Source organism: Coenobita brevimanus, chromosome 68, assembly GCF_032717465.1.
Source record: "Coenobita brevimanus isolate Jiangsu-jjx chromosome 68, ASM3271746v2, whole genome shotgun sequence".
Lineage (NCBI taxonomy): Eukaryota > Metazoa > Arthropoda > Malacostraca > Decapoda > Coenobitidae > Coenobita > Coenobita brevimanus.
In genome coordinates this window covers 2903145-2930387 of record NC_137021.1, presented here as the reverse complement: position 1 = coordinate 2930387, position 27243 = coordinate 2903145, and the positions used below count along the sequence as shown (strand labels likewise).

The 27243-nt window shown below is 42.5% G+C and overlaps 1 protein-coding gene across 1 annotated transcript in view; it reads left to right on the top strand.

The window, feature by feature from the left end:
- Positions 1 to 26747, top strand: part of LOC145405807 (uncharacterized) — a 127114-nt gene extending 100367 nt beyond the window's left edge. Inside the window, exons 5-6 of the mRNA XM_080277045.1 lie at positions 13082 to 13164; positions 26464 to 26747. Coding sequence (XP_080133171.1) covers positions 13082 to 13164; positions 26464 to 26747 — 367 coding nt within the window. The remainder of the gene's footprint in view (positions 1 to 13081; positions 13165 to 26463) is intronic.
- The last annotated feature ends 496 nt before the right edge of the window (positions 26748 to 27243 follow it).

Here is a 27243-nt window from a genome sequence, read left to right as displayed (position 1 = left end):
TTTCTCTTCCCATAAAATGATTTCCTCTGATAGGATGCGACAGGATGGAAAGTTATAGAGACATATACTCAAGGTGTGAAGCTGGGCTGTGGAATATTGGGAAAACCTATGTCTTTCTTAGTACAATTGCCATCATGAGTCATATCGCCCCTCCTCCCTTCTCTCTCTTTCTCTGGACTTTGAATGTCAGTCAAGTGATTTCGGAGTACCCGACACTGACGACGCTGATCTATTGCCAAAATAAATAAATAAATAATCAACAATACGGTTTCCTCTTAATTTATGAGACTGATTTTCGAAGCCCGTGGAGAAATGAAAGGAGAAATGACACGACTTATGTTGCCAACAGTACAACAATAATGGGACGGAAAACAACCTTAACCCCTTGAAGCAGGTGACTTATTCTGCTGCTTCCATCCTGCTACCTGCAGACGATTATTTTCATCTTAGAGGGAAATCTGGTGAAGGGATCGATGAAGGCCCTCTCTAACCCCCCTTAATGCAAAAAGTCGCTCTCCTAAACTGAATATAATCTTCTGGAGGTAGCAGGAATAAAATACAGAGTACGCAAAAAAAATATTCAGAAGACAATTTAACCACGATTATTATATATATATATATTTTTTTTTTTCACCATTTTCCTACTCGCAACTGATTTGTTATACAGCTTGAGGGAGACCACCTGTTGTAAAGGTGTTAATGACGTTGGTTTGTAAAGGTGTTAATGGTGTTGGTTTGTAAGCGTTTACGGCGTTGGTTCCTATTCTCCAAAGGAGCAAGAAGCGTGGAAAACCAAGAAAAATGGGTGGGGGGAAGGAAGATTAAAACTCAGGTTTCTATTAATCTCAACTACATAAAATCGTCTGGTGTTAGTTGCAATAGCTTACTAGAGAAGTGTGCTTTATCCTGACTATAAGCGGGGGTAACTGGCACCTCTCTATCAACACTCTCAGGCTCCTATGACTCACTCAGCTGAATAAAATCGTCTGGCTTTAGTTGAAATACTGCGAGGCCATACGCATCTTATGAGGCGGTTAATGTGAAGGCCTGGGAAAGCTGAAGATTAATACCGAGTTGAGAATAAGTATGAATGAGTGATAAAGATGAGAGACAGATGAGGGACAAAGCAGTATGAATTACTGATAAAGATGAGAGAGAGATGAGGGGGGAAAGCAGTATGGATTAGTGATAAAGATGAAAAAGAGATGATGGAGGAAATGCAGACAGGGGAGAAATACCAGCATAATGGCAGGGATAAGGAGGACGCAAAGACACAAATGGGTAGGAATCTTAATGCGAAATCCAGGGAAGTTTTAAGATTAATGTTGATTTAATGTTTTTTACAAGGATGTTTATTATTTTTTGTTTGTTCTTCCTGCTACCCAGACGACTTATTTTTCAACTTAGGAGTGGTGGTGATCTACTGATTTCCTATACTCCTCTCATTTCCTTTTGTATTTTTATTATTATGAGTCCCTACCTACTACATAGGTGGAGACTACTGTTTTCGCTAGTATCATTATTATTTCGGCCTCAAAGTCTGGCGACGATTCCAGGAGAACCGGAGACTGCGCATGGAATCTGAAGGGCCCAGGATATGTCCTGGCATGGACCATTGCTGATGGGGAAAAAAAAAAAAAATCCAAATCTCCTCAATGGGTCAAGGTTACTGTAAGAAACAGGAGGTGGTGACTAGTGACTGTCCGTTGGATAGTTACATAGTTCTAGTTATTATTATTATTATTATTATTATTATTATTATCATCATTATTGTTATTATTATTATGATGATGATGATGATGATGATGATTATCAACTACTGCTACTATTACTATTATTACTTTCATCACTATCATAATGATCATTATCATCATCATCATCATCATTATTATTATTATTATTATTATTATTATTATTATTATTATTATCATTATTATTATTATTATGGCTCACAGAGAGAGAGAGAGAGAGAGAGAGAGAGAGAGAGAGAGAGGACTGAGTGAGCCATCATACTGAGGAATATAAACTACTCATCTCCGTTTTTCCCGTGTGATCAAGAAAATTAAAGCTCGCTGAAAGTTGTGAGAAGAGGGAGATGAGGGGGACGCTGGTGGAGATTGCCTGTTTTACGATGCCCCGACGTTGACAGTCTCTTGGATCCAACAAGTTTTATGCTCGCCAATATTACCTCAGTGATAGAGTTACCCTGACCTTTTCGTGGATCCGGTGTTTTTTAGTTGTAAGCTTATAACCCGCTGACTTTATTCTTATATGTTTTTATTGATTTATTGATTTATTTTCTGCTCGTTTTTAAGGTCAATGTTAGGCAATTTTATTTTTGTATTTGATAAGGATGGTACTGATTTCTCCTATTCTCTGTTAATTCTCTCGGGTCCAGGACGAAAATCGGTGTAATAATAATAATAATAATAATAAAACAATAACAACAACAGCAACGATGATGATAATAATAATAATAATAATAATAATATCAAAATCAGTTCCAAATTTTCCGATACTACCCGAGCAGGACGTCGCAAAGAAAATATTAAATTCTCTTCCCTGCTTAACTTCACTGATAAAAAGCAAGAGTAACTGGACGTGGAAGAGGAGCTGAGTTATCAGGGCGTAGACCCGTGATTTTAAAATTGAGGTAGCTCTCTAACACCTCTTCCTAGGCGATTTATTTTGCTTATTACATCTTGCCATCCTCTCCTGTGCTGTGTAAATTTTTCTAGTTTCGCCATACTCTGCATAAGTAACGTGCACACTTGCTTTGACTGATATGACTTGTGGTGCATGGGGTTATAACATGCTGATATGAACACAAGGGAGGTGGACCGTGTGCAAAAAACGATCAAAGGAAAGTACACAGAAATGAAGTAATGAGAAGGACCAGGGATGAGGTGGAAAAGTGCATATGGAAAAGTGGAAGTAGAAAAGTGGAAGAATAAGAGTAAAGTGGAAGTGGAAGAGAAAGCTGGAGGAGGAAGAGAAAAGTGGAAGTGGAAGAGAAAGGTGGAAGTGGAAGAGAAAAGTGGAAGTGGAAGAGAAAAGTGGATGTGGAAGAGAAATGTGGAAGTGGAAGAGAAAATTGGATGTGGAAGAGAAATGTGGAAGAGGAAGAGAAAAGTGGGAGTAGAAAAGTGAAAGAGAAAAGAGGAAGAAAAAAGTGGAAGTGGAAAAGAAAAATGGAAGTGAAAGAGAAAAGTGGCAGTGGACGAGAGAAGTGGAAGAGTATATGAAGGAGTGTGGCAGTGACTGGTGGCAAGGAGTGTGGATGATAGGTGATGGATGCTATGCTATTCGTGAACAAATTATTCAGTGTTCACGTGGATAGAATGAACAAATCCATCTACAGCAAAGAAGTGAGAAAAACAATAACTCTGACCTCTTCAAAAAAAAACTCTCTTAAACCACAATACAATAAATAAATAAAATAACTCTGATCTCTTTAGCCATTCTTCCAAACTATCTAATACGAGCCAATTCACCATCATGAGATTTATATTGTCTGATGCCCTGAAGTACTTAACCAAGAGGCAAAAGGGTTGAGATTAAATTAACGACATCGTACTTAATTTCCCTCACACATTACACTATACACATGCACCCGAACTCAGAGAAAACCGTCTGGTAATTGTTGATATTACCAAAAGTCCATTCTCTCTCTCTCTCAACACATTATGTAAACAAACTTTCGCTCGTGTAACTTTGATATTACTTTATGTGGCAAGTCAAGGTAATATGCATTATGTGATTTGCTGGTTCGTGACACAGTAGGCATGAGAGAGAGAGAGAGAGAGAGAGAGAGAGAGACTCAAGCACAAAAATTCAAACACAACACACTCATAATCTTGCAGACCCTCACACCATCTCTCTCTCTTTCTCTCTCTCTCTCTCTCTCTCTCTCTCTCTCTCTCTCTCTCTCTCTCTAACCTGTCTTGATTTCAAACTTAATCCAGGCAGCACTTTCACAACTGTTTCAAACTTTCCTCCCACTTTATTTCCACTCAGCACGAGAGAGAGAGAGAGAGAGAGAGAGAGAGAGAGAGAGTCAAGAGTTGGAGAGGACTGGAGGAGAGGGCATGATAGGGAATGACGCTGCCACATGGGAGTTAAAGGGATGGAAATGGACACGGAAGTGAATTAAAGGGATGGGAGGAGAGATATTATGATGAGCAAATGTCGTGTTATATTATTTCAGAGAAGGACACTTAGGCAAAGATCACAGAGCAAAGATGGACCGTGGTAGTTTTACGAGGTAGTCATGAGTTGTTACACACACACACACACACACACACACACACACACACACACACACACACGATGCATATGCCACTAACTTCATATCGTCCCCCTAAAATATCCAAATTTATTCCACCTTTAAACTTTGAATCAGTGGATGGAAGTTTGAAATATTCTACGCAAGTTAATTCTGTGTATGGCTAGTTTTCTGGTAGTACAGCATAAAGATGGAAGTTTGTATGGCATAATAATTACAGCGTACATTCAGAATTATTTTTTTAAAGGAAAGTCAAGCGGTCAGAAACAGCACTCTTTGTGAAACTGTGGATCATCATTTTTTTTGAAGATGCAGTGCTATATAATGATACTGATGTGTAAAAGACTACAACGTGAAAGTATATAGCACAAATACATATAGTAAATAAAATCGGTCGATATGATGAAAGGAAGAAGTGTCAAAGATATAGCTAACTCGGCAAGTTTGCTTGGTTTCAGGAACAGAAAATAACTCAGAACTCGTCTTTCCACAACGTCTTCCGCTTTAGTTTATGGCTGAGAAAAGTCGACTCTCCACATTTACGCCGTGTGAATCCCTGAGAAATGATGTACGGAAGAGTCCTGGATAATGTTTTCTTTCCACGAAGCCAGGCAGGGATCCTTTCATCTTCCGGGTTTATTTTACTTTCTTGTTTCTGATATTTTTACTTTAAGCCTCAAAACTTTGGGTAGTTAATATCTTATGACTTACCGCGTCCTTCAGTAAGTGAATTGTTTTATGTTACATGGATTTCAAAGTCAGCGTTATCAGTTTCGTACATTCATCATTATTACTTCCTATACACCTTCTCATGCATCATACGGTCTGCCAGGTTACGTTTATTAATTTCATGGTTGATCATTAACTTCGCGAAGCCGCCAAAGTGTCCATATTCGTAACACTGGAAGACAGCCGTCCCCTCAACACACAAAATATGAACAAGTCGAATGTCATGGGGTTGCAAAACGAGGGTACAATATATAAATTACCCTGTGCTATAATACTGACTACTAGTGCCCCGTGACACAGCCGGTTATAATTATTATTTCGTAAACAGTAATCGCTCGCCTTGTTTCTCCGCCTGTCCTTGGTCCATTTCTTCTTCTTTCAAGTAAAAACTACGGAAACCGACCAGACAGTACAATACTGTAAAATGATGGTGCTTGAATAGCACACACATCACCCCTAATGTTGTGTTTCTACGTAATAAAGCCTTGATATTGTACCATTTAATCATTTTTTTCAGATATCCACTAGATTTTGATGGGTAGTGGGAAAAAATGGCTACCGTTGTTAATTCAGACTTCATGGCCCACTCTCAGGCGAATAAGCATCTGGTGGTAGCTCTAATAAAATACTAGATATACTCCAACCATGTGAGGGTTATTGTAATATGTAAAAGTGTGATACCTACAAAAACAGGTGGTTAGCTAATGGGTCGTTGCAGTTCTTGGGAAATGCCTGACTGTAGTACGAGACAAAAACTTTCCCTAATAATGCGTTTCTCGTGACCTGAATACTATTGGGAATTGGGAAGTAATGACCAAAAACGTATGGTGATTGGAAGGCTGGCCAGCGTGGAGATGCAGACTCTGTTTATTGGAGCAAGCACGCACACAAAGATGAGAAAAAAAAAAGCGTAAATATGCAAGTAATTGTGTGTGTGTGTGTGTGTGTGTGTGTGTGTGTGTGTGTGTGTGTGTGTGTGTGTGTGTGTGTGTGTGTGTGTGTGTGTAGGTCCTTAAGTCCCACGTCACGTATATCCCATCCCTTGACGCTCCTCCCAAACGCTGAGCCTGGCATGATCCATAAGAGTGATTCATACCCCTATCAAAACAAATATACGCTACACGCGCGCGTGAACGCACGCACATACAATCTCTCCCTCTCTCTCTCAGCATGCCTACGTAAACCGGTATAAATGAATATTTTTGCAAATCCAATAAGCTTTTCGATCCTGTAATGGTGCCAACAGCGTACTAATCCTCTGCATTTAGTGTCCTTCATAACAGCCAGGTCTCTGTTCCCTACTACTCTCAGTAGGTAATATGGGATGGTCCTTACCGTTTTTAGGAACACATGAGACATACAAAAATACATACATACAGTCCGTCGTTCCCCCCCTCCTACGACCTCCAATTTTATTAAATGCAATGTGTCCATGCATCTCGAAATGAATGCATCTTGAACTGGGCCTTTAATTTTTTCAACTTCCGATGACAATGACAAATATTGCAGACCCCCAGCCTTATGTCCTTCCTTTGTGAATAAAAGCTACATTTATAAACATTACCAAGATAAGATATCTGAGTTTGTGTGTGTGTGTGTGTGTGTGTGTGTGTGTGTGTGTGTGTGTGCTGAGTGAACTCATTACGATCACTGGTTAATTTCCTCACAAGTGAAAAAATGTTTGACTTGAAAAAACCCTAAGCCAGCCGCAACCTTGACCCAGACCTGCATAAGTTAACTCTGCATTTCCAAAATCTGTGAAATTCTGCTTTACAGACTCATAAACTTTATTCGGCTTCATAGGCTAATGGATGGAATGGACGGGTCCATGAGCCCATAATAAACTGAACTGAACCCTCTCCATTGAACACATTGGGAGGGGGGGGGGGAGAAGGTAGGTGGAGAAGGCGCAAAGAAGAAAAAAATAAGAGGAGGGGAAGGGACAGAGGCAGGAGGATGGGAAGGTATGGGCAAGGATAGGAAGGGAAGGGGTAGGGGTTAGGATGGAAGGAAGACGAAGGGTAAAACAGGAGAAAAGCAGCAGAGGGAGAAGGAAGGATAGGAGGAGGAGGGGGGAAGATAGGAGGAGGAGAGAGAAGGATTAGAAGGGGCAAGAGCAAGAATAGCAGAGGGAGTGAGAAAGGATAAGAGAGAAAGTGGTAATGATTATAGGGGGGACAAGGAAACTAGTTAGAGAAGAGGAAAGGAGGGAATGGCAGAGTGAGGAGTGGGAAGTGGAGATTGGAGAGGAGTGAAAATAGGAGAGGGTACGAAGGGGTTGGGAGGTACACAGAAAATGGGGAATGCGAGCTGGACTGCCAGGTGTAAGAGCCCAATTCTATTAAGCACCGGACCCTGGAAAAATACTAGAAATGATTTGAACATAGTAATTCTAAAACTGCGACGTTTATGAATGCTATTAAATATAACGAAGGGACGGTCCACCTGGGCAGACCACCCATCCACCCACCCATTTATCCACCTAACTCAACCACCTACCCATCCACACACACACACACACACACACACACACACACACACACACACACACACACACACACACACACACACACACACACACAGTAAAACCAGTAAAAGCAATAACAAAATAAAGTAATAAATAAATAAATAACGCCTCTAGCTGAAGGGGCAAGGTTTCAAGTGGATAATGTCTTTGTTTAATCTGCCAACGACAAAGGACCTTATTTCAGCCCAGGGGAACATCTCGTAGTGAAGAGGTGTGTGTGTGTGTGTGTGTGTGTGTGTGTGTGTGTGTGTGTGTGTGTGTGTGTGTGAGAGAGAGAGAGAGAGAGAGAGAGAGAGAGAGAGAGAGAGTTGAATCACATTAAAGACAAAGTTAGCTCTTAAAAAGTTCTGCATAAAAGCCACAAAAACAATAAAACCCACACAACCACTTACGATATCATGGACATTACTTAGCCTGCGATTTTTTTTGTTTTACCTCCTCTTGATCGGGACAACTTTACCCGTAGTATTCTGTTGGTGTACATCGAAGGCCAGACGATTTTATTCAGCTGAGAGTGAGTCATAGGAGCCAGAGAGGGGTAACTTTAGAATTCCAAAGGGCTGAAAGGAGTAAATGTATGTGTGGTTTATTTTACTGGGTTTTCTGCTGTTACTTATAATTCCTGTTTTTTTTTGTTTTTTTTAACTAACATCCTGCACAATTGGACACTATTGAGCATGAGGAGGGGGAGGAGGAGGAGAAGGAGGAGGAGGAGGAGGAGGAGAGTGGAGAATGAAGAGGTGGAGGATGAAAGTACAAAAGAAGAAGAAAATGAAGATTATGAGAGAGAGAGAGAGAGAGAGAGAGAGAGAGAGAGAGAGAAACCATTAGTCTAGGTGAGGAATGAGGGCAGCAGTACAGGTGAAAGGCCAGCATGACAGTGGTTCAGGTTCGACGCTTTTTCTCATACCAAAGCACCGTCAGGGAGTAATTCTGAATGGGGACAGAACAGTCATGGGTAGCTAAGTTACTGAAAAGAAAACATTACCACACCACACCACACCGCCGCACCACACCACACCGCCACGCCACACACCTTCCATTACCCCACACATCTCCCCCTACCACTCAACAAACCGCTACACCACAATCCTCACACTGCCAAACTACAATACATCTTCCACTACCACATCACACACCTTCCACAGCACCACAAACCATCACATCACACACCTCCCACGACTACACACCACACACTACCATTACCACCACACCTCCCACAATCACACCACCGGCTCCCACACCTCCCACAATCAACCACCGACCCCCACACCTCCCACAATCACACCACCGGCTCCCACACCTCCCACAATCAACCACCGACCCCCACACCTCCCACAATCACACCACCGGCTCCCACACCTCCCACAATCAACCACCGACTCCCACAATCACACCACCGACTCCCACAATCACATCACCGACTCCCACACCTCCCAAGCCACTCCTACTGTACAGAGACTTTTCCGAAACCCCATAGAGCTATTTCCAACCCATGAAGTAGGCCAGCAACCCGGCAGCCGCAATAAATTCAGGGGGACACACACACGCAGCTCAGATAAATCCCCCAGTGCTGATACAGAGGTGAGCCACGGACGTTCTAAAGGCTCCATAACACGCAAACCCCCTTCCCCCTCCTCCTCTCCTCCTTCTCCTCTTCCCCATCCCTCCTACCTACCTACCTCATACACTCCCTTTCTGATTTCTACCTATCAGCTTCTACCCTCCCTCCCTTCCCTTCCCTCCTACCTACCTACCCCAAACTACCGTCCCTTTCTGAAACCTTTCACACCTACCTTTCCTCATTTCCTCCTCCCTATCTTAAGTATCTACCCAAGCCAACCCCCTTTCCCTTCCCCCTTCCTAACAACTTCATAAGGCCTCAACTCCTCTCTCTCTCTCTCTCTCTCTCTCTCTCTCTCTCTCTCTCTCTCTCTCTCTCTCTCTCTCTCTCTCTCTCTCTCTCTCTCTCTCTCTCTCTCTCTCTCTCTCTCTCTCTCCTTACACTTCCTTCTTATCGTCATCATCATCATCATCATCATCGTTTTTACTCATTATTATTATTATTATTATTATTATTATTGTTATTATTATAAATCTACACATTTAACATTTATCCATCATCCACTTCCGGAGGGTAACAGCCAAAACTACATCAATAAAAACAAACCGTCTCATCTGTCTTGCTTTTTAGGTCACAACTACAATAAAATGCAGAACTTAAAAACACTTAACCTTTTCTGACCTGACCTCTGACCTGGCCGTTATCCCCTTCAGCACGATTTTAACCAGTCAAACACAAATTGCCCCAAACTCACACAAACAAAACTTTTCTTCACTCCCTCAAAAACTTCCTCGGGTTATATTATTGAGAGAGAGAGAGAGAGAGAGAGAGAGAGAGAGAATATGGAAAAGAAAGGGAGACCGAGGATAAGAATGGAGAGAGGAGGAGACTAAGACAAGGACGATATGAGACTGAGGATAAGGAAACCAGAGGAGATAGGAGAGTCAAGGACAATGGTGGTCAATGAGGAAGAGCGATTGTGATTGGCAGAGGGAAGGTGTGAAAGGGATGGTGACAGACTGATATTGGCAAAGAGATGGATAGATAGAAATATAAATTGACGGATAGACAGAGCACGGGGAAGGGAGGCTTTGATTGGCAGGGGAAGGGGAAAGTGATACGATGAGAGAGAGAGAGAGAGAGAGAGAGAGAAGATAAACGTAGCGATAAACAGATAAACAACCTTCTTTTCTCACTTCATTCCGTCCTTACTCGCCTTCCCGCTTCTCTCTCCCCCATCTTTCATTTCCTTCTCCCTTCCTCTTCCTTCCTCTCCCCCAGTCCCTCTTCTAATTCACTTTCCACATCCACACCCACGACTCTATTACCTTCTACTCTCCCTCGCTGCATATACTCTCTCTCTCTCTCTCTCCCCCATCTTTCACTCCCTTCTCCCTTCCTCTCCCCCAGTCCCTCTTCTAATTCACTTTCCACATCCACACCCACGATTCTATTACCTTCTACTCTCCCCTGCTGCATATACTCTCTCTCTCTCTCTCTCTCTCTCTCTCTCTCTCTCTCTCTCTCTCTCTCTCTCTCTCTCTCTCTCCATTTGTACCCCTTACTTTCTTTCCACACTTCCCGTTACTCCCCCACTCCTTCCTACCACCTCACTCACCTCCCTTCCTCTCCCCAACTTTCCTCAAAAAGTTCTGTGCCTGAGGACGGAGACAGAGTTAGCGAGTTTGTAGTGAAGTAACTCAGTATGTGTGTGTGTGTGTGTGTGTGTGTGTGTGTGTGTGTGTGTGTGTGTGTGTGTGTGTGTGTGTGTGTGTGTGTGTGTGTGTGTGTGTGTGTGTGTGTGTGTGTGTGTGTGTATATCTATATTTATTTACCTGTCTTTCTGTCTACCTACCTACCTATCAGTCTGTGTGTTTCCTTTATATCTATCTATCCGTATTTATCTATTTAACTGCATGTATGTGTATGTACAGGTGATAATCATTAACCCAAGTCCCCTACATCGTCTATCACATAAACACATCATCCTCGTCACACACACCCCACCTCATCAATATACAATTTTCTAGGCTTACCTCCCCTTCAACACACACACACACACACACACACACACACACACACACACTGCCTCCTTATCACCCAGTCCTCTCCCTTCCATCCGTATCACTGAACCACCTCAAAGCAAGTCCCTATATGCTTCTCACTTATCCTCCTCCCCATCTCGTAACCCATACATGTAATTTCCCTCAATAAAGCAAATCCATATATGTTTCTCATTACACTAGCCTCCCTGTCTCGTGGTCCATACATGTCCCTTCCCTTGATTATCCAGCCTCATTCTTTTTAACTTGGAAAATCTAGTCCTTTTTGCAACACTGTCTCCTGTAGCTCAGTAAGGCATTGTTATAGCCATCTGATTGTATAGTTTCTCTCTCTCTCCCACTGTGTGTGTGTGTGTGTGTGTGTGTGTGTGTGTGTGTGTGTGTGTGTGTGTGTGTGTGTGTGTGTGTGTCAAGCATCCTCTTTTCTTCCTAGCAACTCCGGATTCAAAGAGATTATAAGTTTTCTCGGAAACTTCAGACAGGATTATTTTTTAACGAGCTGAGAAACAGAAGGAAAGAGAGCAGAGCAGGCAACAATCTTTCTATCTATCCATCTGTCTATCTATATCCATCTATCTGTTTATCTATCCATTCATACATCTATCTAAACTGCAAAAGATCTCACGTAAGGATGGGGTTAATGAAGGCTAATCCGACGTCTCAAAATAAATTCTTAGAATCTGTAAAATCGTCTTAAAAGTAGGAAGAAGATTCACTCACCTGACTATGATCTATCTATCTATTTATCTATCTATAGGCAGACGTCTTAATCCAGTAAGGGGCAGCCACAAACAAATCGCATCCAGGTCGCCCTGTCCCTTGCCATCTCGCTGCCCTCCCCCCCAACTTCCACCCCCCTCTCTCATATACCTCTCTACATGTGGTGTTAAATGGAAGAAAATACGAGACGTGCTCATAACAGGGTTGATGGTGACAGTATGAACACTAAGGTGAAAAAAATAGTGTGACATTGATATGAGAGAGAGAGAGAGAGAGAGAGAGAGAGAGAGAGAGAGAGAGAGAGAGAGAGGAAAAAGAAGAAAAATGAAACGAAGGGAGAGGAGGAAAGGGAAAAAGAGTGAGAGGTAAAAAGCTGGTTATAAGAATCGTAATGTTGGAAATTCGAAGTCAGTGAGGAAAGTATTATGCAATCGACAGCTTCTGACACACCGGGGCTGGTTGGACAGACAGCTGGCAGGGACGCACGAACCACGCATAGAAAGCAGGTGACAGGAAAGAGAGAGAGAGAGAGAGGGAGGGGGGAGAGAGGCACAGACAGAAGGGAAGGAGAGAGAACAGAGAGAGACGAAGGGAGTGTTTGCGACTGAGCCTGTTTATCCACTGCAGAACAAAAGCATTCCTCTAACTTTCCCCACTCCAAACTACTGGTTGTTAGCGCCTGTTCCAATCTAGGTCAGCGGAAACGTGTATTTCACTTCCTCTTCTGGCTGTGGCATCCATTTCCTCTCACCCCACGTTTTTACCACAAAGCTTTATCTCTTTTTTTTCTTCTCACTCCTAGGATCTTCTTTCCTCCCACCCCTTCCGTCAGTTCAGGAGGCCTTTCTGGCACGTATTCTTCAGTGACAAAATTTGTATCTACATTTTTTGCTCACTCCTTGGGCCTTTTATTATTATTATTATTATTATTATTATTATTATTATTATTATTACCTCGTCATCTTTGGGACTTTCTGGCACTTTTCCCTGGTGAGATTTGAATGTTACACTTAAGTACTCTCTTCTATGGTATTAATGTTTCTTTTAACCCTTTCATTGCTATGCTGTATTCTCTCTCTCTCTCTCTCTCTCTCTCTCTCTCTCTCTCTCAGTGCTCTCTCAACCCTCTTCCTATCACTTCTCCTAGCTGCCATGCTGTAACTAAAATATAACCCACGCAGGTCTTACTGCAGAATTAACCGCAGTCACAGCCCAAGTAACCGCAAACTCAACCGCATCCAGAAAACTAAGCAGATAACCGGAACACGAACAGCATGTAACACATAGAAGATAACCGCAAAGTCAACCGTAGAAAAAGAAAAAAAAAACAGAACAGCAAAATTAAGTGCGGTCAACACACACACACACACACACACACACACACACACACACACACACACACACACACACACACACACACACACACACACACACAGGTAACCGCAATATCACCCGCTGCCACGATTAAAGGCGACGAAGACGACAAGAAAAATGTCGAAAGGAAAACCCTGAGTCTGGGCGAGTGAGAAGTGAGAGAATTGGGTGGCGACAGGCTAAGTAAAAGTGCAGACCAGACCCCGACAAATGAAGAGTTGTGTGTCTGTGAGGCGGGCATGTCACTCGACCCACATGTTACGGCACACTGATCTTGATGTAGGACAGACTTTTCGAGTGGGAGGAATTCTGTATGACTTTCATTTACCCCCACCCCTACCCACCCAATAATAATAATAACAATAATAATAATAATCATCATCATCATCATCATCATCATCATCATCATAATAATAATAATAATAATAATAATAATAATAATAAATTCGTCTGCTAGAAGCAAGCATAAGTTCCACTGCTTTTACTCTAAGCTGGTCTAAAACTGCCATATCTCCATCCTGAATGCAGGATTGTAACATCAGATTAACGCCAGAAAATGATGCTAGTTGTGAATAAGTGCTCTGGAAAGAGTGTAGAGCCATTGCATTGTTTAATTCTGCCACTGAGCTGCATCAAATAGACTGCAAAAGGACGAAAATCTGGATCATGTTCGGGTGAAAAGAGTATAGGACAAGAAATCGCCGTAATGAAGGGGTTAAGCTCAGTAAGGGCCCCTAATACTGAAGGGACTCACATTTCTAACAAATTTACCTCGCTTTCTAAATCTCAGTTCAGAAGGTAGTATTTAGGACATTGAAAACTATGCAATCAAGAGTAGAAATTCGATTCAACTTCCCTGAATTATATGAGCCTGCTAATCTGTTAAGTGCAGGAAAATATGTCCAAGTTTGTCAATAAATAATGATTATATATGGTTATTTAAAGTACACCTGTCAGCTATTTGCCATATGGTGTTATCAGCTCACAGGCTTATGTTATACAGGGAGCCAAAGCACATAACTGGTTTTGACTTCACGCTTTTCCAGCTCTCGTAATCTCAAGGCAGAAGAAAGTATAAATATCCACAAAGGCTGCAAACTTCGAGCACTCTATACTTTCCTGACGAAGTGTTTCATGACGTCGCCTGCCGTGGACTCATGACATCTCTCACAAAAGTAGGCTCATCTCTCACAAAAGCGACACAAAGTTACCTCAGTTTCAGAGGGCGTGTTGCGTGAGGAATACAGACGAAACGCGTGAGGAGAATTCTGTGTTCTCTGATTCGCGTGGTCCAGGGTGATAAGTGAGGTGGTTTGAAAGAATTTGTTTTAGAGTACATGCATTGATTCTGTAGCTTTGATACTGTGAAATGTATCTGGTAAGGGAACGCTTTTTTCTTCTATAAACTTCTCTCGCAATTTAACTGTTATTTCCACTTGAATAATTGTTTGTTTACAGTCTAGTCCCACATGAGGTACTCCATTTTTCGCCTCAATGCCCAGAAAAATTAGGTTAGGTGAAGTTGGATTAGTTATTACAGGTATTAATCTGGTAGAAAAATGTATACAGTAAAAGTTTCATCCTTCGGTGAGTTATTTACGTTTCAGCTGCTAAAATCTTGCTGAAATCCAAGAATATGTTGTGCTAAACAATAAAGAAAGAAAAACAGAAAATCCGTTTGAACATGAGAAGTGAAATTAATGGCGTCGTGAAGGGATGAAGGGAGGGACACCAGAGGATAATGTATGGGGGTGGTTTGGACATGTGCACAATAGCGAATTTGATGGAAGAGGGATGAGGAGGGGAAGACCGAGAACGAGGCGGGAGGAGGGGAATGTATGGAGGTGGTTTGGACATGTGCATAGAAGCGAAACTGATGCTCGAGGGATGAGGAGAGGGAGGGCGAGAATGAGGTTGATGGATAAAGTGAAGGTGCATCTACATAAGGGTTGGAGGGTTTGGAAAATTGGGAGTGAGTGTGGAGAGACGCTTGGAAGTTAAAGTAAAGTAAATAGGGTTGCAGGGTTTGGAGAAGTGGGAGGGAGTGTGGAGAGAGACTTGGAGGTTCTACAAATTGAATTCTATGTTACGTGGCAATAATGAAGCAACATGTAATTATTCTACAATCCTTCTTTACATTACGTCTCACTAATACAGCAATACAGAATGATGTTCGCATGTATATAACGCAATAATGAAGGAACAAATAAATACTCTACAGATATTTCTTTACGTCAAGTCCAATAAAGCAGTACCGCATAACCCCACAAAATTAGACAAAATGTCGAGGGAAAGATTTAATAATTTAATATACAAATGAGAGAGAGAGAGAGAGAGAGAGAGAGAGAGAGAGAGAGCTATATTCCCACTGAATGACCTATCGTACCAGCAGCAGCATCCACATCGCTTCTGAACACGCTTAGAGGCCCTTTTTTGTTTGTGCTCTTAATGGTTGAGTTCCCTAATTAAGTTCATTATGGCCGCTGGCACTGATGTCGGCAATTTGATTTCAGTAACGGTGGTGGCAGTAGTTTGGAATCCTGGTTTTGGGGACGTTTGGAATCCTAGGAACGTTTGGTATCGTGGCTTTATGAACGTTTGGAATCAAGGTTTTGGGAACGTTTAGAATCCTGACTTTGGGAACGTTTGGAATCCTGACTTTGACAACGTTTGGAATCCTGACTTTGGGAACGTTTGGAATCTTTGGCTTTTACATACAGAATTTTAACTGGATAGCACCTAATGGTTCTGTCTGATCGTGGCCATTCAGAACTGTGGTGTCTGATCTAAAACATATAGAACTGTGGTGTTTGATCAGAGCCATACAGAGCTGGGGTGTCTGATTGGAGTCATAGAGCTGTGGTACCTGATACTGACTGAATACATTACTAGAGCTGTCCAGATTATGAGAAGGTTAACTGTAAATCCTGACTCCCACTCCTTCTTGCATTATGCCCCGCGGTTCCCCCTGGCTCCTGATCCAGCCACACATTTAGTATTTCATCAGGGTGCGGTGGAAAGGGGCGGCCAAGCGTCTCACTCACGAGGGGTGGAACTGGCCAGGATATTTAATTAAGTCGGCCTCTTGTACTTCATTTATTAGGTACATTGACCGCGGGAAAGTGGTTCAGTGGTGGTGGTGGTGATGATATATGACTCCAGTGACCTTTTCTTAAATCAGTTTTTCTTGCTATCTCCAGACTTTTCTTATTCTTTATTTTTCTTGAGACCTGCACACCAATTTCTTTAGATATTAGTCTTGGTATTTTTACATTACTTTATTCGCTTTAAGGGATACTTTTTCGACTGAAGGAGTCATGTACAGTCTTGATGTTCTTCAGTATAAGATAAAAAAAAAAATCTAGAAATAAAATCGTCTGGTATTGTAAAATTAAACTGCACAATACTTCACGGGAGTCCAAGCGGTAAAGTGAATTCATCCCTCTGACCTGCTCTACCAGTTATTTGATTATGCGCGTCTGATGGCCGCGGGGGAAGGGGTTCAATGGTGACCGTGGTGGTGAAGTGTGTAGCCTTTGTACGTGGAACAGGACATGGTAAAATGGTGTTAATCTAGACAAGAAAATGTCAAGTAGAAGGCTAATCTCCATCACCAACCTACACTACCTCCAACAGGGAATGCAACTCTCTCTCATCAGTCTTTCTTTTTTGTTTTCCATTCTATCTTCGTATTCTGCATTATTTCCTTCCCCTCCTTGTTTTTTATCCTCACTTCATTTTTCCTTCCCACTTTCTCTCATGTTTCTCCTTTCTTCTGTTTCTTTCTCCCTTTTTCTCTCTCCCTCCCTTACCGCACACCAACTCCCATCATAACACCCCAATTACGTCGATGTCTGGCCTCGAAAGGACACGGCGTGAGAGGATGTCATCAGCGAGGAGCTAGAACGACGGAGGGAGGAAAAGGCTAGCCGGAGGGAGAGGGTAGACGGGAAGGGGAAGAGGGAGGGAGGGAGAGAAAGAGGGGGCAGATGAAGGAAGGCGGCACGGGAAAGGTGGGGGCAAAAGGAAGGAGGGTGTAGAGGACCGGAGGGGATACAGAAACGGAGGAAGCAAAAAAGGGAGGGAGTAGAGAAAAGGAGGGGACAGGGAGAGGGAAGAGGGTGGGAAGGGGAAAAGGAAGGGAGGGGGAAGAGGGTGGAAGGGAGGAAAGGAGGGGGTAAAGATGCGATGAACAAAGTTAGCGGATTGACTACAGTGTACAGTTGCCGTCAATAATCTTTCTACACGTCTGCGGATGTTGGAGAGGGACGCCTTCACATGGTGGCACCTATATATGTAGGCGGATCCAGTACCTTGTTATACAAACGTGCCTCATCTGCCTCTATATTCCTCGAAGAGAGGATGGTGGCTTGCAGGAGAAGGGGAACTTAAGCCTGCAGTCCACTGGGTTCATAATAAACAAAAACACGGGTCGGGATGTTATGCAATCCTTCCAACTCATCTAAATATTACTGGTTAATTATACTAAGATCTCATCAGACTGACAGTTTTGTGACAGGGTAAAGAAAGGAAGAAAAAGAAAAAATGAAAAAAATAAAAATAAATAAAATAAAAGATTAAAAAACGCAGTAATGACTTCGTTCATGTGACAAGGTAGTTAATGAGTAATGGCTGTGTGTGTGTGTGTGTGTGTGTGTGTGTGTGTGTGTGTGTGTGTGTGTGTGCGTGTGGAGGTGGGGGAGAAAGGAGGTGTGTCTGTGTTCACTAATACAGACATGCTATAGATACAAACAAAGTAGATACAGATAGATAGTGAAGAATATACAGAAAAACGTACACAAGAGACAGACAGGTAGATATAGACACATAGACAAACAGAAGATAAAGACATAGAAAGAGACAGATGGATGGTTAGACAGATAGACAGATCAGATACAGACAGGTCAATAGATGGCCAGAAAGATACACACAAATTGCCTGACGCCGCATCCTATGAGTGGCGATTAATTTACAATCCAATTAAAAGGAAAGAAAGCTCTCTCTGAAATTACGAAGCAAACCCAATACTGAAGAACGCTGACCCGCTAAAAGAAAGGAAATGCGACAGAGAGGAAATGCAAATTGGCTTAAGATCAGCACCAGGGGAACGTGGTCGAGAGAGAGAGAGAGAGAGAGAGAGAGAGAGAGAGAGAGAGAGGGGCGGGAGGGCTCAGGTAATTGGGATAAGGAACAGAAGAGGGGGAGGAGAGAGTGAGCGAAGGGGATAAGGGAAGAGAGAGTGGGGAAGAGGAAGAGCAGAGGAGAGAAGGAAGTGGGGGTGAGAAAGGGAAGAGGCAAAAATGAGTGGGGAAAGAAAAATGAAGGAATGACAGTGGGAAGAGAGATGGAAAGAAGGACTGAGGGGTGGGGAAGAGACGGGGAAGGAGAGGGGATGGGGGAAGAGAAGAGGGTTGGGGAAGAGAATGGAGAGGAGGGGGGATAGGGGAAGAGAAAGGGAAGGAGAGGGGATGGGGGAAGAGAAGGGGGAGGACATGAGGTAAGGGAAGAAAAAGGGGAGGAGAAGGGATGGAGTAAGAGAAGTTGGAGGTGTGTGGATGGGGGAAGAGAAGGGGGTGGGGCGAGGTGGGCCCGGGAGATACAGCATTATGAGGTAACCCGGGAAACCTTTTAACCAATTACAACACCAGGCGGACGACGGAGAATGCAGACATATTACCCACACCACATCACACCACCATCCCACGCCACACCATCCACACAACCAACACATCACATCACATCTACACCACACAATACCACATCCCTCACATCTCCCACACCATACCACACACCACCCACACGACATCTTCCACACCACGCCCCACCACATTACCCTCACACCACACCACACACAATCAACCCCCCACACCTAGTCACAGTATAGGTCAATGTACTACCAAACACCTAATCCCATACTTCTTCCCAGGTGACCGCGACAAAGTCTCCCCCAAGTCTCTTATTGCCTCTCATCTTTCCACCCTAATCCCAAACGTTCATCCACGGCGCGCGAGAAAAAAGAAAAAAAAAGAAAGAAAAAACTCCCTCCACCACAACTCTATTTCCTGTTCACTTCCTCGCACCCACCTAAGCTGTTCTCTCTGTCGACTTGATACACACTTAAGGTCTTTGAGATTCGCAGTTCCTATGACAATCAATGGACAGGTGGTGTATCCAGCGTTACCAGCATAATAAATATTCCACAAAAACGCTTCACCTCCGTACCATGAAAAAAAAAAAAAAAAAAAAAAAACATTAGGAACACTTGGGACGGGACGAGGTACGGTCCAGAGAGAAATAAACAGAAAAGTAAATAAATAAATAAACATCAACTCATAAATAAAAAGTAAAATATAATTAATTCTCTACTAATCAATTTCCCTCACAAAAAAACAATAATAATAATTCACATTCCTCTCATTACAAACATACTACCTTCCTTTCTATATAAAAGTTGGTTTTCCATTCCTTAGAACTATTATCACAAGGTCTTGGCATCAGTATCAGTATGTCTGTCATATAAAGACTAACTTCGTCTGCGTTATTATTATTATTATTATTATTATTATTATTATTATGCATTTCAATTCAGTGTGTGTGTGTGTGTGTGTGTGTGTGTGTGTGTGTGTGTGTGTGTGTGTGTGTGTTTTGGGAAGGCCGCCTAGTGATAAAGGGGCTAATGAAGGCTATATCTAACTTCTCTAGCTCCAAAACTCTCTCCTAAGCTGAATAAAAAACCTCTGAATAACAGAAAATAAGTCATCAGAGGGAAGTGGTTAAATGAAGAGCCGTCACTGCTCTTGAAGGCATAAGTGTTGTGTTGTGTTTGTGATATCTGTGTTATATAAGTCCACCGTAACAAAACCTCAACTTACTATACTTCCTTTTACTTATTATATTTACCTTTACTAGCCTTGATGATCTCTGTAGTTTTTATAGGGTTAATAGTTCCTTTATAGTTTTATCATTATTATATACTTGTCTGTTTTTACGCTAACTTGGCCTAAAATTGCCACCTCTTCATCTTTAATGTCGAGCTGTAACAATATTTAACACCTGAATATGGTGCTAGTCATGAAGAAGTGCTATGACATGGGTGTGTTGCTAGTCATGAAGAGGTGCTGTGGAAAGTGTGTGAAGATAGTCATGAAGAAGTGCTATGGAAAGGGTGCAGAGCTGTAGCATTATCTTCTTCAGCCAATGGGCTACGTGAAAAAGGCTGAAAAAAGGGACTAAAATCTGTGCCAAGTTAGAGTGAAAGGGGAACAGTATTATTATTTATAGTTAGTATTATTATACTTACTAGTATATCAGTATTTCCACACTACTAGTCTTTATTGGTCTTAATATTTTCTTGAATATGATAATCTCGTAGCTGCAGGAATATACTGACATATACTTCATCGTACTTTACGGGGCTCATTCCATATGCCAAGCCAACAACGGGCCAGTATACCCACAACATATCCGGTTATATTCCACTCACATTTCGTAGTATACCCAGCTAAACTTATATTTCACAGCATACTCGGCTATACTCCTGATATCTCATAATACCCAGTTACATTTCTATTATTTCAGGTAACATACCCGGCTATATTCACTATTTATCAGCATGCTCGGCTATGGTCCTGGTATATCTCAACATACCCGGCTATACTGCAGTACTACAACAAACCAAGCTCCCGGTACACTATAAATCTCCCAACATAAACGGCTATTCTCGTATAATATCTTCAAACATATCCAGCTACACCCCTGTTATATTTCCTACACACACACACACACACACACACACACACACACACACACACACACACACACACACACACACACACACACACACACACACACACACACACACACACACACACACACACACACACACACACACACACACACACACACACACACACACACACACACACACACACACACACACACACACACACACACACACACACACACACACACACACACACACACACACACACACACACACACACACACACTGGCCCAAACTTCCTACTATATCTCATACAGTTTTGCGGGAAAGACAAGGGACAGTGTAGTACCTCCCTGTACATTTTAGTTCATCCAACGAAAAGAAATCTAAGTTTGGAGAAGGAACTTTATCATGAGTTAGTATCTGATATTTTTGCAGGAAGGACAGTGGAATATCTCAAGTCCCTTGTTCTGCCTCCAATTAAAAACGTGAGTTAACAGAAAGTGCTTATCATAAGTCTTTTGTGAATTTGAAATCTGTATAGAACGACCAACCGAAAAACGTAATTGCATTTCTCAACCGTAACATGAAGGGAATGAGAATCACCAACATTACAGTCCCTCCGTACTAGCTTTAGTCTGTACAAATTATTCAACTTCTTGCTTGGAAACTTATGTAGCTAGGATTAAGTCGTACCGTATGTATCTAGAAACATAGTTCAAATGTGTACTTACGTATTTCACTCTATACTTTCCTTTCCTCGAAGTGATATCTTTCCTCTTGAGATTTTAGATTATACATATACTTAACAATTTCTTAACCCTGTCCCTCTCATACTCAGTTTCTCACACATTCTAAGCATCACATTCATCTTCTCTGTTCCACGTTCACACTCACTCTGCCTCACTCCCACTCCCTCTCATAATAGTTCCCCTTCCCTTTTCACCTTTGCGCACTCAACTTTACTACCACGACCACTACACTATAACCTTCCCCCTTACTGTGACTCAAACATGACTTTCCGTGTGATAAATTCTACCTATATAATGATAAGTCATATATATACAGACTAAGCATAAACCAAAATATTGTGATCTCTGCAGGTAGCGTCAGATTAATGAAGAATATGTGTAATCAATGTATTGCTTTATGTATTTCTGTAATAAATGGAGTATCACTTAAACCTGGAATTTCACACACCTGATTACCCACCCCCTGACTAAACTCACACCTGACCCCTTTTACATATATCCACACCCACACCAACATCCACACCCGCACCCATACCCACAGACACACTCGCACCCGCAAACCCACCCCCCGATCCACTCCCCCACTCACTCATCCCTTCTCCATCCCCATTCCTACCTCCGTCACACACACACACACACACACACACACACACACACACACACCTAACCTCTTATTCACTAGCCTTATCACGAGAGACAAACATGCAGAAAGAATACTTCACAGTTCTTGGAATGGAAATATGATGACAAAGATTTTTGCTGTCAGCCTTCCCCATCTCCACTGGATATCAAAACCAATCACAAAGTAGAGAAGAAATCGCCAAACTTAAATAAAATGGGTCAAACTGAAAAATGACAATCTTTGGCCATAAAGGTCATGGGAGAAATAAGTTAAAGAAGTTACAAAGGAGCAGATAAGCGAGTGAGAGTAGGTAAGAAAATATGCTGAAAAATATTACCGAAAAACAACAGGGATACTTGCAATATATAACTATCTAGCATGAACGAAAAGCATATAGATAAATTATGAGTGCGTAATACTCTGAAGACAAACACCAGCTAATAGCAAATGGACACAGAAGAGACGCAGAAACCTGAGGACAATGACAAGCTGTATAAAAACAGAAAAAATGAATCTCACAGGATAACCCCTAATTACAAAATGGAATAAATAAATATAAATATATATATATATATATATATATATATATATATATATATATATATATATATATATATATATATATACAGTATATATAATCCACAAACATCAAAATGGGGAAAAACAATGAAGTCCTCAAAGCAGCAAAATATACGGTAGAAGTAAAACATATATACCGGTAGACAACGGAAAAACGTTAAAAATACTAAGTATATTGAAATGACAGAACTTCATGCATATGATGAAAAATGAGAAGAAAAAAAAACGGTTTAGAGCGCCCGTACTTGCACAATTATCACTCAGCCACATTCATTATACACCTAAAACACGCTCCTCGCCTAACACAGGTAAGCCCATGTCAGGTAACGTCTTATTAGCTTATGTGTTCTTTCTTACATCTGAATTAGAGTAGGTCTCTTAGCTGCAGAATCTGCCACTAAAACACTAAGAGAGGAGGCTGTGTTTGCCATGACTATACTTTGTCCACTTTCACTTGGCCTTAAACAGATGTACACTAGAATACAACACTAGTCAAGAACAGGTGCTCCGGAAGGCATGACGAGCCCTAGTTTTATTCTGCCAGTGGATTAAATGAAATAAGCCGCAAAAGAAGAAATGCTTTGCCAAATTAAGGTGGACGAATTATAATAGTGTGATTTCCTGATAACAGATAGTTTTACCTTAGTTTAATGAGATTTTAATGACATGTTCTATTTTGTTTGTTCACTTGTTCTCTTCCTCTTAAAAGTTCCATTGCCACCACTCCCCTACCTCAATTCCTTCCTTCTTTCCATTATCTCATCCATATCTTCATCCTCCCTCTTTCATCAGCCTTGTTAACTCTCCTTTTCGTTCTCCTAGTCCCCTCCAGCTTCCTTCATTTACCCTCTCCCCAATCTACCTTTCTCCCTCCTTCTTCCCTCCTCCTTCCTTAATCCTCCATCTTTCTGCTCCCTGACTTGTGTCTTCATACTCCCTTTCTTCCTCTTCGATCCACCTTCTTTGAGGCTATCAGTTTTCCTAAGCTTTCTCCTCCTTCCCTCTTCTCTCCCCTTCTTACTCCTCCTCGTCTCTCTCTCTCTCTATTATTCTTCTCTCCCCCCCCCTCTCCTTTATCCATCCCTTTCCCATTTTCCTTCCCTTCCCTAAATCATCTCCATCCTTAACTGCCATTTCTCTGTCCTCCCCTCTCCTAATAAGCTCCCCTCTCTTTCTCTCCACCTCATTCTCCTTATCCCTCTCCCCAAGCTTATCCAATCTAAACCATCACCCACCCCCATCTCCTATCGCCCTCACCCTCTCCCCTCCATCCCCCCTCCTCTTCCTCCTTACGTATCCTAATCAACTCCCCCTCCTTTTCATTATCTCCTGCCCCCCTTTCTCCCTCCACCTACCCTCCCCTCTCACAAATCTCCACCTCATTCAGTACCTGTCATAATCAAATTCATCTTCCATCTCTCTCTTTCTCTCTCTCTCTCTCTCAATTTCAACTTTTCTCTCTCTCTTTTTCTCCCGCCAGGTCTCTCCCTTCCCCCTTTTCCTGAAATGTTCTTCCTCTAGTCTTTCACTCTTCTCCCCTATCCTCATTCACTCATTCCTCTCTCCCTTCTTTCCTTCCTTTACTCTCTTTCTCTCTCTCTCTCTCTCTCTCTCTCTCTCCATTTCCTCTCAATTCGCCTGCCATTAACATACGAGTACATATGCATATATATGAAGGAGAGAGAGAGAGAGAGAGAGAGAGAGAGAGAGAGGGGGGGGAGGCTGTAGACAACTTATTTTCTGAGGTCGTGGCCTAGAAAATTATAATTGGGACCGACTCAGTCCCCCTTCACGTGTGTGTGTGTGTGTGTGTGTGTGTGTGTGTGTGTGTGTGTGTGTGTGTGTGTGTGTGTGTGTGTGTGTGTGTGACCACACTAACTTATAGGTTAATCTTATCACCACACCACCACACTATTCGACCATACCACCACACTGCCACACCACCATGCAGTATTACCACACCACCACAATACTACTACCAAACCAAAACACCCTCACACGGTCCTATCCACCACACCACACTATCATACTATCACACCATCACATTATCCACGATATCACAGCACAATGCCACATCATCACACTACCACACAGCCATACCACCACAACAGCACACATCACTAACAAACCACGACACCACCAAGCTGCCACACCAATATATTACCATACCAGTTCACCATCAACCCAAATTCTCACTGTACTAGATCACCATACCTGTGTAGTGGCACATTACCTCACCACCAAAATACCAACACTACATACCCCCAAAGCCTCACACCACACCACACCACACCGCACTACATGACACTACACTACACCACACCACACCACACCACACCACACCACACCGCACCGCACCACACATCACACCACACCTACCGCACCAAACACCACACTACACTACACCACACCACACCACACCACACCGCACTACATGACACTACACTACACCACACCACACCACACCACACCACACCACACCGCACCGCACCACACATCACACCACACCTACCGCACCACACACCACACATCACACTACACTACACCACACCACACCACACCATACAACACCAAACCACACCACCACGCAATTAAACACACCAAACTCGCTCTAGCACCACAATGCGCCTCAGTTAACCCCCAGTGAGCTACCACAATGGCCAGCCAACTTCTCCACCTCTGTTAACCACACTGCTAATCACGTCTCGCTTGTTGTGAGAGAGGAGTGGCTAATTACAGTAGGCTAAGGTAGAGTTTAAATGGTGTGTGTGTGTGTGTGTGTGTGTGTGTGTGTGTGTGTGTGTGTGTGTGAGAGAGAGAGAGAGAGAGAGAGAGAGAGAATCCTCATACCATCGCTCATCTCCTCCCCACGTCCCCACCTCATCCCCCGACTCCTGTCCAAATCCTAAACACTGATCACTGAAACTAAACAAAATTAAATTAAGTTCTTCTTCCCTGTAACTTAATTTATCCTAACGCAACCTAACCAGACCATCTCCCTCTAATTTGGCATAACCCAACTCAACCAGTGTCCTCCCTGTGATCTAATCCAACAGCTCAACCTCACCTAACCTGACGTAACTTAACGATTTTAACCTGAGCAAACCAAACTGTCCTCCCCATACTCTAACCTAACCTCATATAATTTGGCATTACCTAACAGCCTAACAACTTAATCTAATCTTCCTTAACCTAACCTCAATTAACTGAACCTAATCTAGCATAGCTTAGCCTAGCCTGACCTAGACTAACCTAGTCTAGCGTAGACTAGCCTTAACTAGCCTAACCTGGCTATCTTTCCTCTAATCAAGTGTTACCTAACTCCCTAATTTTACCTAATCAAACTATCCTTCCCATAACCTAACCTAATATAACCTTGCCAGACCATCGTCCCTCCAGCTTCGTCTAACCCAACCTCATTGGTCTTCCTCTAAACTCACTAATTTACCTCCTCCTTTTCCACCCAATAACCAACATGTCCCCCAAACCTCACATCTCCAAACTAACCTTCACTCAAACCCACAGACTCCTTCGCCACGCTGGAGAAGAACGGGCTGGCGTCGTCCCACTACCCCTCCATCTACAGCCGCCACCAGAGGGCCCTTAGCGTGCAACAGAGGCCCGTGCGTGACCTGACAACGGGGCGGGCCAACAGCTTCCACCACCACCACACCTACCACACGGGAAGCTACCACTACCGCAACCACCACAGCCACAGCACCACCAGCATTCAGTACATAGATCGCTCGCAGCCTAGAGAGGGAGGAGAGGCTATAGGTCCAAAGGGCACCTCGCATACTTGGGTCTAACAGGTGGGTGGCGAAATTAAGTGCAAGATAGCTTAATTTGGCGGTGCTGTCTATATTAGCAAATATTTAACTGTCATTTATATGGAGTACAAGCTGGTGTAACAAGCTGGTGGCGAATTCAGGAAGTACGGTATAGGATGGAAAATATTGGATAGCAAAATTTTGAAGTACTCAGCAAATTAGCACAATTTTCAATGTGATTTTTGGGACTGCCCAACTTAAGCATGGAAATAAAGACAACAAAAATACACGACACCAATTCATTTCCGGCTGAATCTGATGGTACGATAACAAAATTCAGCAACAGCACAGGACAGGTAAATTAATTAAGTATACCACTGCAAAGTATTAAAGACAGGATAGCAATAATCACTAACAAGGTCTCTCGTGCCATATACACATACATCATGATATGCAATTTTAGTCACAAATATACTGGTATGCGCAGCATACACAGGAACATATAAACGTATGTACTCGTGCTGCATACATACAG